Source organism: Lepidochelys kempii, chromosome 11, assembly GCF_965140265.1.
Source record: "Lepidochelys kempii isolate rLepKem1 chromosome 11, rLepKem1.hap2, whole genome shotgun sequence".
Classification (NCBI taxonomy): Eukaryota; Metazoa; Chordata; order Testudines; family Cheloniidae; genus Lepidochelys; species Lepidochelys kempii.
In genome coordinates, this window is record NC_133266.1 from 62503081 (window position 1) to 62514430 (window position 11350).

The following is an 11350-nucleotide window of genomic DNA, read 5'->3' on the forward strand; positions in this document are numbered from 1 at the left end:
AAAAGCTTATGCTCAAATAAATTTGTTAGTCTCTAAGGTGCCACAAGTACTCCCTTTTCTTTTTGTGGATACAGACTAACACGGCTGCTACTCTGAAACTTGGTAATTTCTGTAGCCCCTGCATTCTTTTTGCAAAACTTCCCTGAAGTATTCTGAGGGAAGAATCTTTTATTTTTTAAATTGTATGCATAATATCATGAGTGCTTGAGAGTGTATGGTGAATTCTTGCTATACGTGGCTGGCTTTCTTTTTAGGTTTGCATATGGTATTCAGGAAAAACTTTAACACTTCAGCAGCATGAGTGGATTTTAAGCTCAGCACCATAAATCCATCTAAACGATTATGCTAGAATATGAAAAAATACATTTTTGATAGTATAAGTCTTAATGTTTTATTAAACACCTGAAATATAATACATTTTATAAGTCTGATTTTTCTCACTGAAAACTACTAGTAATATCAGTAAACTTTTCTTCCGTCAGTATAAGCATACGAGAGCCAGAGCAGGCTGGACCTGGGTTATCCAGTGTGCAAAATAGACAAGGCTATTGCAACTGCTGCCACGTGCACTACAGCAATCTTGAACAGGTAAGACATTTGCAGCAGAGTAGGAAATTCATAGATACTGAGGTCAGAAGGGACCATTATGATCATCTAGTCCGACCTTCTGCACAACGCAGGCCACAGAATCTCACCCACCCACTCCTGCGAAAAACCTCTCACCTATGTCTGAGCTATTGAAGTCCTCAAATCGTGGTTTAAAGACTTCAAGGAGCAGAGAATCCTCCAACAAGTGACCCGTGCCCTATGCTACAGAGGAAGGCGAAAAACCTCCAGGGCCTCTTCCAATCTGCCTTGGAGGAAAATTCCTTCCCGACCCCAAATGTGGCGATCAGCTAAACCCTGAGCATATGGGCAAGATTCACCAGCCAGATACTACAAAAAATTCTTTCCTGGGTAACTCAGTTCCCACCCCATCTGACATCCCATCACAGGCCATTAGGCCTATTTACCATGAATATTTAAAGATCAATTAATTACCAAAATCATTTTATCCCATCATACCATCTCCTCCATAAACTTATTGAGTTTAATCTTAAAGCCAGATAGATCTTTTGCCCCCACTGCATCTGTTTTTCATCTCTCTAATTCTCACATCATCACGACCTGTATTAAGAGATGGTTGAAATAACAGGCTCTCGGTAGTGTTGCCTGACCAGCTTGTTCAAATGTGTCAATCTCTAATATTGAGCATCTTTTTTTAAAGTCAGTACTGAATGGAACATAACCATTTTGATAGATTCCTATGATGTAACCACCCATGATAGAAAAAACTATCATATTATGTGCTTATTAGGCTCCAATTACTTTAGTATCTGAGCACCTCCCAGATTTTTAAAAATAGAAATGTCCGTTTCTTTATTTTTTTTTCTTCCTTTTTAGGCTGTAGGAGAAGTTATTTGATTAGTTTGTGGGATTTTAAAATATATAATGTATGTGTGAGAGAGAGAAACTGACTGAAGAAAAGCTAAGTGAAAGAAATGAGTTGTGAATTTACTTCTGAAAGCGGTGAAACCTGTGGCAATTCTTTTGTGACCTTGGGTTCCATAGTCTTGGTCCAGCTCCTGTGATACAGTCATGCACTGTTGGTAGACAGTTTCATTATGTGGAACGTAGCTGTCACAGTTGTAGAGTGAACGGTCTCTGTCAGGTAACTCGTTCCAGACAAGGACAGAGACCTTGAACTAAGCTCTGTGTTTAATGGGGAGCCGAGTGCAAAGAGTGAAGCAGAGGGGTGATGCTAAGCTTACAGGCTGCTTTGTTTTGTACCTACTAAGCTTTTTCAAGGGGAATGTCTTCATTCCTAGAATCGCTATGTAATATGAGCTAGCAGTATGAATATGTTCAATATATAAACTGCATTGCGTATCCTAAGGACATGAGTATTTGATATTTTTTTCCCTGTTCTTTAACTCTACCATGGTCTGAAAGTGTTTGTTGTCTTGTGGGCCAATGATAATCAAATAGCAGGAATCTGTTTGGTCTTCATCTACCTCTGTATTGGGTTACAGATAATTTAAAGGTGTGTTCCCGTTGCGTTATGGGTTTATATTTCCTGAACATCTGAAGTTAAGAAGTTATTTTTCCCATCATCATTTGTAGAGACTGTGTACCAAGCACAACAGATGCTGTAAGATATATGCACATTTTTGGAAGCTGTTAATTATGCTTCAGTTCTTCAAGATGCTTAACACACATGCCCAATTTTGAGTGCATGAGTAGTCCTAATGACTACCCATTGGTTTTAAAGTTAGGCACGTGCTGAAGTACCTTCCTGAATCAGGTCCTTAAAGTCTAGAAGAGGAGGAAAAATTGTTTTTCAACAATTTTCATTGCAACATGGAGAATTTGAAACTTAGAAGATGAAAGCTACCTTCCTGGATAGATCCCTTAGTCGGTTAGGATACCAAGCTAGTGATGTGGTTTCTGTCTTTTCAGCATGTTTTCAGTTCCCAGCACAGACATTTCACCATGTACTGCAGGAATCGCACAGGTACCACCACCCTGATGGAGCGTTTCCTGCAAGATGTTCTGCAACATCATCCCCACAGATACCATGACAACAGGTATACTATACAGTTTGTTTTTATCTGTGTGTTGGTATAATGCATATGTGGTTCAGCATAGAATCATAGAATATCAGGGTTGGAAGGGACCTCAGGAGGTCATCTAGTCCAACCCCCTGCTCAAAGCAGGACCAATCCCCAATTTTTGCCCCAGATCCCTAAATGGCCCCCTCAAGGATTGAATTCACAACCCTGGGTTTAGCAGGCCAATGCTCAAACAACTGGGCTATCCCTCCCCCTGAGGGAGGGATAGCTGTAGAAATACAAAACTTCAACTACATTTTGCCCATTTTAAGGTAGGAACTTCCACACTGAAGCAACTTTAAAAGAAAAGGCTATTTACAAAGAAGGAATAGACGTGGCTAGTGTTTTAGGTATTCCCTTTGCACTTATTTCAGATCTTTCCGTTTTATCACTTTATTTAATTATTTTAATAATCATAGTAGCATCTGGGCATGTGACATTAAATGAAAACAATCCCCATATTAAACTAACAGACCACACACTTACAAACCCTTACCTCGTGTACATCAACTGTATACATACTAGACTGACAGTAAATTATTGATGCATTTGTTGAAAGAGTTCAGACGTATGCCTTTTTGATTATGATTAAGATAATTTGTGGATTATGTAAACTGAATTTTTATATGCCAGTGTTGTTGTTACCTGAATGTATGAACTGTAAGGGTAATGGGATATTTACGTAAACAATCCTAACTGGCTTCTTCAGTATTTCTCAATGCTTAGGTTTTGTATAGTACTGTTCTTTTCTGTGTGTATGTAAATTGCTAGAACAACCTTAACTGTAAGGTATTTTGTGTAAGATTATCAGACTGCCCAGCTGAAAGGAAACCAAGCAGGCTTCACGCCTGATTTAGTCTTCAGTAGGCACTCAGATACCAAAGTGTTGGGCACAGTATAAGAACATCAATAATATTGTACCTTAACACCCACCTTTCTACAGTCCAGAGAGCCAGCACCTTAATGTCAATCTCTCTGCTCTTCCTCAAGACAACTTTCTTTTGTAGAGAAAGTTGTATGTCCCCAAATAATACATTCAGATGAAGTGCTAGAACTGAGCTGGTAGGGAGTCAGTCTGTCTTGTCAGGAATTGGTCAAGTTGATATTAGAAGAGGATATGGCAGAACAATCTTTCAGGCATGTCCTTGTCAAATTAATTGTGACTGCACACATCAGCATAAATAAAAAGTAACTATTTCTTGTTTGAGTTTGAAAATGCTTCTCGTTTTCTCATGAAGAAAATATGCAAAGAACTTTGAGGCAACACCCGAATGGACATGTTTTGATGAGCTGATGAAAATGCAAGATTAATACATTTGGGGAACAAAATGTACTTGGTAGAAAGAAGCAGATCCCATTAAGTTGCAGAAACAGAGTGGGATGGGAAAAATAATGGAAAAATTAGTTGAGTGGCTGTGGAAAAACACAGCCCCAAATATAGATGGTGTGGGTGCAGTGACCCAAAGAAGAAAAAGAAATAAGTACATTGCTTTAAGTACAGTTGTGCTCTTCAAAGGGACTATGTAAAAATGGCAGATTCTTAACTTTCAGATCAGAGAGTGAGGTGAATACATTCTTTAAAATCAACCAAATTGTTTGCAAAGTTCCAGTCAGTTACACTCTTGGAAACCCAGTAAACACACTGAACGTGTCTAGGCAACATTGAAAGCACAGTGTGAAAATAATGTGGTTGCATGGATATGTCTGGGGCGTGACTTGGCTTGTAGAACTTGTACTGCTGATGATGATGTGTGAGAAGGAAGACCCCAACATAACTTTCAGATCCTAGGATGAGTTTCCAAGGATGATAGCTATACAAACCATCTCTTTACTTAAGCCCTGAAATTTTGTCATTAATTATAATAATTCTGGGAATTCTCAATATTCATACAAATATCCAGTCCTCTTTTGGATTTTTCTATGATCTTGGCCTAAGTGTTTTCATGGCAGTGAATTCCACTGTCATAAATATGTATTGTTTTATCATTTTTAATTTCCTGCCCTTTATTTTCATTTTCTATCCCCTTGTTCTTGAGCTATTTTCAGTCTCTCTTCATATGAGGTTTTCATGTCCTCAGTCATCCTTTGAATCCTATTGAATTCTGCAACATCCTTTTTGTGATGGTGTCACCAGTATCAGTGATCCAGATGAGGCAGTATCATTGACTTATATAACAGCATTAATAATATTTTCTGTATTGTACCCCATCCCATTTCATATGCATCCTAACATCTTAGCTTTGTTTGACTACAGCTGTGTGTTGAGCCGAGGTCTTAATTGAGCTGTCTACGGTGATGCTGCGGTCCCTTTTCTGAGCTGATACAGTTCATTGAGAATCTTATATGTTGTATGAGTAGTTTAATTTTTTCCCCTCCAATTTGCATGACCAATTTTGATAAATTCAAGAACTTCATTTGTTGTGGTGGTGCCCATTCACTTCGTTTAAGTCTCTTTGAAGCTCCTTTCAGTCCTCAGTCTTGTGAATTGTGAAAGAGTGTACTCAACATTTGGCGTTCTCCCTGCAGCTGCATGTAGCATAGCAGACTTGTTCCCCATCTGGCACCCCCTGTTGATGGTTGTCTCTTTCCTTGTAATTCAGCCCTCCAGCCAGGTCACGTTCAAATCCACCCCTTCTGAGATAAGTGTCCCACAAATAAACAGTCCCATGCTCTTACAAAAGGTCTTCGGCTTTGACTCTGAGCCCTGTAGGCCTTGTGCTGTCTAGACTCAGGGTTTTGACTGTCCTTTATCCCCTTATTATTAGGGGGACCTTCACACCACCTTCCCCTGGTGGCTAGTAAGGAAACCCAAGCCCACCCATTTCTGGGTTCAAGACCAGGGATCCTGTAGTGAGCAGGCAAGATCTGTCTATTCATATCTATGCCTGCTATTTCCCTGGGCTTCTTCCTATCATAACCTTTTAGCAGACCTTCTCCCCACAGCATCACTGTATTCACCCTCCTCTGGAATCCTCCAACAAAATCCCAAACTAAAAGCATAAACTTAAACCAACTTCCTCCCTCCTCGGGCTTGGCCTTTCATGCCACCTATTCTTCTGCAGGCTTCTAGCTTCTGATATACTTAGACTCTCTTGTTTATTTTTACATCTTCAGCTATTTGCTCTTCAAAATCCTTTTTGTCTCTTTTCATTTCTTTCTCGTATATTGCCTACTGTTCCTGTTCGTTGGCTTCATTAGGGTTAGATTTACAAATTTTGAAGGATTTCTTTTTGACTCAAATACCCTCTTGAACCTTGTTATTTAGCCATATTGGTTTACTCTCTTTTCTTTCCTTCCTTGTAATTTTTTTAATGTAATATATATGTGAATAATATACAGACGTGTATGCACATACACACACTAACTCACAGTGCACATTTTATATATAATGTGTAGTGTCTGTTCCCCTAGAGAGGAACATGACACATTTAGATGTCTTACAAGCATTTGTGTATGTGTATAATATAGAGACATACATGCGCGCACGCACACACACACACCCCGCATAACACATTAACTAGATGTGTCATGTTCCCTTTGAGCAGCTGATTTATATCTGCTTTATAGCCGCAGACCATGTTTGCGGATCAGAAGCGGACACAAATTTTGTATATGCACAGGGCTCTAAAGATAAGACCTGTAAATTTTAATTTTGCAATTTAATGGCCAACCTCAGCCAGTATACTGACTGAGCCTTAACTATGAATCCACTACCAGTGGTTCCATAATAATCAACTCCTGGGGTGAAACAAACATCTTTTATGTGTTAGTATAAGCACATCATTCATGTGTAACAACCCAGAATCAGTGAGTAGGTCACCCTAATGAGTGAAGACTAAAATAGTATTTCACCCTGGCAACTGATATATATTATTTATAAGAAGATAGTGAAAGTGTTTTATGACTGTGTTTTAGCCATTATGATTTTCTTACGTGCTGCATTGATGGAAGGAGGAATATTTCTGAAGAATGTTCCACACTATTGACAGTTTTTTCTTTCAAGGAGACAGTGCATTAATCGCTATACTGTGGGATGCTGTCACAAATCTGTAACATTCCACGGTACTCTCTAAACAGTTGACGTTCCAGTGTTTGTAGAGCATTAATTTGTGGTTTGAAATTGGTTTCCTCATGTATAAAGGGACAGCTCAAAATAAAGAAATGATGTTGACATAATGCATATAACACTTCGTTTATATTTACAACCCTTGACTGTTTATCTGTCTGAAAAATTGAGGGCATTTATTTATTGTGCAGTCCGTGTGTGCACACGTGTATATACATATAGTTCCTGTGTGCATATGTGTATTCTGTATGTCTGGGGACACACTTATATTCCTGTTGTTCCTATCTGGCTATTTATAATTTAAAGACATGAGCAAAATTATTTGCTTCCTTTGCACAAGTGCTTGATGACCACAGGCTACTCTAGCTGCAATGCTGCAACATTACATTAAGCTTTCCTGCAGCATGGTACTACCAATCAAATGCAGTGGAGCTAGCTCAAGAAGGAGCGGGCAGATTCTTTTCTGTTTTTGCTGTCCCCAAAATAAAAGTTTATAAACAATTCTCCCCCATTGCTCTGGTAGGTCAGAGTACTGTTAATCACGGTGATACTGATTCTTGGCACCAGGTGTGCTTCTGGGAATAGTGCTTCAGTCTCTTGTATGCAGCAGATTCTCTAGGTCTTTCCTCCTCCTCATGCACTGTATTTACATTCACAGACTGAAAACTAAAAATATATATTTAAACAATGTTTAGGTTTCCATGAAATTAAAAATTCAAACCTTTAATTCATGATGTCCTGGGGAAAGAATAGTGTGAGTTTAAGTCAGAATGTGAGGTTGAACTATTATCCGCCCTACATTTTATTTAAATTCAGAGTTAGAAAACAAAAAACCCAAACACCAACATTAAGGTTTCCATGGCATTCAGTTGTTTAATTCATTGTATTCTGAGGAAAAAATAGTGTGGGTTAAGGATGTTTTGTGAGTGTGATAACTTTGATAATCTGACTTTGGCTGGTTTATGTTACAACCTCAATACTATTCGTCCATTTACTTACTTTTACTATGCTCATTAGCATTATCTAATTGTAGTACATGTGTATTAACTTTGTCAAAGTTCTGTAATTTTAATTTAAAAAAAACTAATAAAAGTTTAAAATCTGTTACTTCCTTTATAAGCCAGTTTATTAAGTAAACAAATTCACTATCCTGATAGTACTAGACTTTTTAAAAGGATAAACAGTTGCCCAGTATCACAGTTTACAGATTCAGTTTAGTTTTTATTAATGTAGTGTTTGAGTCATAGGCCACTGCACATAATACAATAGATATAATTTTTAAATCAACAACTCAAAAAACCAGATACAAATTTTAGAAACACAAATTAATATGCAAGATTAACCCTTCCCTAACATCAGCACCACTAAAATGATATACAAAAACAAGAGAAATATATTAGAACACTATTTCCTTTTGGTCAAAAGTAGCCTAACTTTCACATACTATTTTCATATTTTTATGTCTGACCAGACAAATAGGGCAGCAGTCCATATGACTTGACACGCTTTCATTGGATAGCAAGTATTCTAATTTCTGAGCTGATATGGTAAAAGGTATCTGCTCCAGGAATGGAATTAACCGTTTATTTCTTGGGTGGCTGTACAGGTTACAAGATCATAAATAGTGTAAAGTATCAGAGGGGTAACCATGTTCGTCTGTAGCCACAAAAACAACAAGGAGGCTGGTGGCACCTTAAAGACTAAGATTTATTTGGGCATAAACTTTCGTGGGTTTTTCAGATGCATGGAGTGAAAATTACAGATACAGGCATAAATATATATACTGGCACATGACGAGAAGGGAGTTACCTTACAAGTGGAGAACCAGTGTTGACCAGGCCAATTCAGTCAGGGTGGATGTGATCCACTCCCAATAATTGGTGAGGAAGTGTCAATACCAAGAGAGGGAAAATTGCTTTCGTAGTGAACCACCCAGTCCCTCTTCAAGCCCAAATTAATGGTGTTAAGTTTGCAAATGAGTTGTAGCGCTGCAGTTTCTCCTTGAAGTCTGTTTTTGAAGGTTTTTTTGTTTTGTTTTAAATCTGTTGTTGAATGTCCAGGGAGATGGAAGTGTTCTCCTACTGACTTTTGTATGTTACCGTTCCTGATGTCTGATTTGTGTCCATTTATTCTTTTACATAGAGACTGTCCAGTTTGGCCAATGTACAAGGTAGAGAGACATTGCTGGCACATGATGGCATATATCGCATTAGTAGATATGCAGGTGAATGAGCCCCTGATGGTGTGGCTGATGTGGTTGGGTCCTTTGTTGGTGTCGCTAGAGTACATATGGGGACAGAGTAGGCAACGGGGTTTGTTACAGGGATTGGTTCCTGGGTTAGTGTTTCTGTGGTGTGGTATGAAGTTGCTGGTGAGTATTTGCTTCAGGTTGGGGGGCTGTCTGTAAGTGAGGACTGGCCTGCCTCCCAAGGACTGTGAGAGTGTAATACGCCTTCAACCTGGCTAGACCTTCATGGACAAAGACAATTATGTCTCTCCATACCAGCCTACCTCCCTCCAAATAGGCTCTTTGCCTAGTACAAATTAATATGTATTACTTAACTAGTGAGTATTACCAGTTCCTTTAGATCTTCTATTGTGTCCTAGGTAGATATGCATTTCAGTACTGTAAGTTTGTTGCTTTTGGACATGCACCTTTGTTAGTAGTAGGCCTTGCTGACCATTTAAGGGCCAAATGCACTCCTTACTTGGGGAAAACTCTTGAGTTTGCTGTTATAAGGAGTGAAGGATTGATCTGTGGATCCACATTTAACATTTTAAAAGTAGATTTAAAAAAAATTGATAAAATGATTCATTAGAACTATACACACCTATCAGTGAGGTGTATCTCTACTACTGTACATGTTAAAATCTTTATAAATGCTTAGATTAAAGAAATTGCATGTTTCTAAACAGGATAATTATTTTGTTTTTTAATGAATTAATGGCATGTACTTTTTAGTTTCAAAATTGAAACACTTTTGAGCTATATAAACATTTTGATTGTTACATACAAATATAATTTTGAAAAAATAGCCAAACTGAATGTTTTACTGTTGAAGGCAATAATTCTCCCACGCTGAGAATTTGTCTGCCAACTTTCAATCAGCAAACATTTTAATGTCTGTATTGGAGTAAATCCTTATGATGAGACTGTACAGTGAAACTTTAGGTAGTGAGACAGTACAATGATTGTACAATGAAAAGTGGCTAGTTAGAAATGCTTGCTCCTTACTCCACAGATTTGCTCCCTCTGTGGAACCCCATAATGATATTTGCAGAGTCATATTTCAGAGAACCACTCTTAAAAGAAGAGTTTATGTACAAAGATGCTTATAAAGCACTGTACAGCCGCATGATTAGTAGATCAACTATACATTTATATAAAAAGAAAAGGAGGACTTGTGGCACCTTAGAGACTAACCAATTTATTAGAGCATAAGCTTTCGTGAGCTACAGCTCACTTCCTCAGATGCATCTGAGGAAGTGAGCTGTAGCTCACGAAAGCTTATGCTCTAATAAATTGGTTAGTCTCTAAGGTGCCACAAGTCCTCCTTTTCTTTTTGCGAATACAGACTAACACGGCTGCTACTCTGAAACCTATACATTTATATAGTATACATTATAAAATAACTTAATTGTTCTTTATAAATCAATGGGATTAAAAGAAGAAAAATATTTTCTGTTCCCTTTCTCTGCTATCATTTGTAGAATAATGATACTAATATGTTTTTAGCCATTCTGAAAAGCTCCCTGCTAGGAGAGGGTGAAAATAATATCTACCTGATCCTTTATGGCAGGGGTGGGCGAACTACAGCTGGTCAGACCTTTTTAATCTGGCTCTCAAGTTCCCACCGGGGAGTGGGGTTGGGGGCTTGCCCCTCTTGGCGCGGCTCCCGGGAATGTGCCAACGTCCCCCATCCTATGCATAGGAGCAGCCAGGGAGCTCCGCACGCTATCCCCACCCCTCCCTTTGGCTGCGGTTCCTGGCCAATGGGAGTTGCAAGGGCAGCGCCTTTGGACAGGGCAGTGCGCAGAGCTGCCTGGCCACTACTCCGCGTAGGAGCCAGAGGGGGGACATGCTGCTGCTTCCGGGAAATGCTTGAGGCAAGCACTGCCCGGAGCCCCGCCCTGATCCCCCTCCCGCCCTCCAAACCCCTTGATCCCAGTCCAGATTCCCCTCCTGTCCACCCCAAACCCCTCATCCACGGCCCTAGACCAGAGCCCTCACCCCCTGCCCCAACCCTGATTTCCCCCTTCCGCCCTCCGAACCCCTCAGTCCCAGCCTGGAGCACCCTACTGCATCCCAAACCCCTCAACCCACCCCCTGCTCCAGCCCGGAGCGCCCCTCACACTCTGAACTCCTAATTTCTGGCCCCATCCTAGAGCCCCCCCCCCAATCCGGAGCACTCACCCTCTCCTTCACCACTACCCCCAATTTCTGAGCATTCATGGCCCACCATACAATTTCCATACCCAGATGTGGCCCTCAGGCCAAAAAGATTGCCCACCCCTGCTTTATGGAATCAGACAAATGCCCAGTTTGTCTTCTGTCTTTGGGGTGCTTTATGAAACATTGTCTTTGTTTCCTTTCTTTTCTTGAAGCTTTGCTTTGTAAAGCACTGTAGGTAGT

The 11350-nt window shown here is 39.6% G+C and overlaps 1 protein-coding gene across 6 annotated transcripts in view; it reads left to right on the forward strand.

Annotated features, from left to right (window-relative positions):
- ZDBF2 (zinc finger DBF-type containing 2) overlaps positions 1 to 11350 on the forward strand; it is a 39538-nt gene that overhangs the window by 14258 nt on the left and 13930 nt on the right. For 4 of the 6 annotated variants that reach the window (XM_073306545.1, XM_073306546.1, XM_073306547.1 and 1 more), the window contains 2 exons: positions 483 to 588; positions 2500 to 2627. The exons of 1 other annotated variant lie outside the window; for it this stretch is intronic. In XM_073306545.1, the coding sequence (XP_073162646.1) occupies positions 483 to 588; positions 2500 to 2627 (234 nt within the window). The remainder of the gene's footprint in view (positions 1 to 482; positions 589 to 2499; positions 2628 to 11350) is intronic. One more of the 6 variants, XM_073306550.1, reaches the window with a different exon arrangement.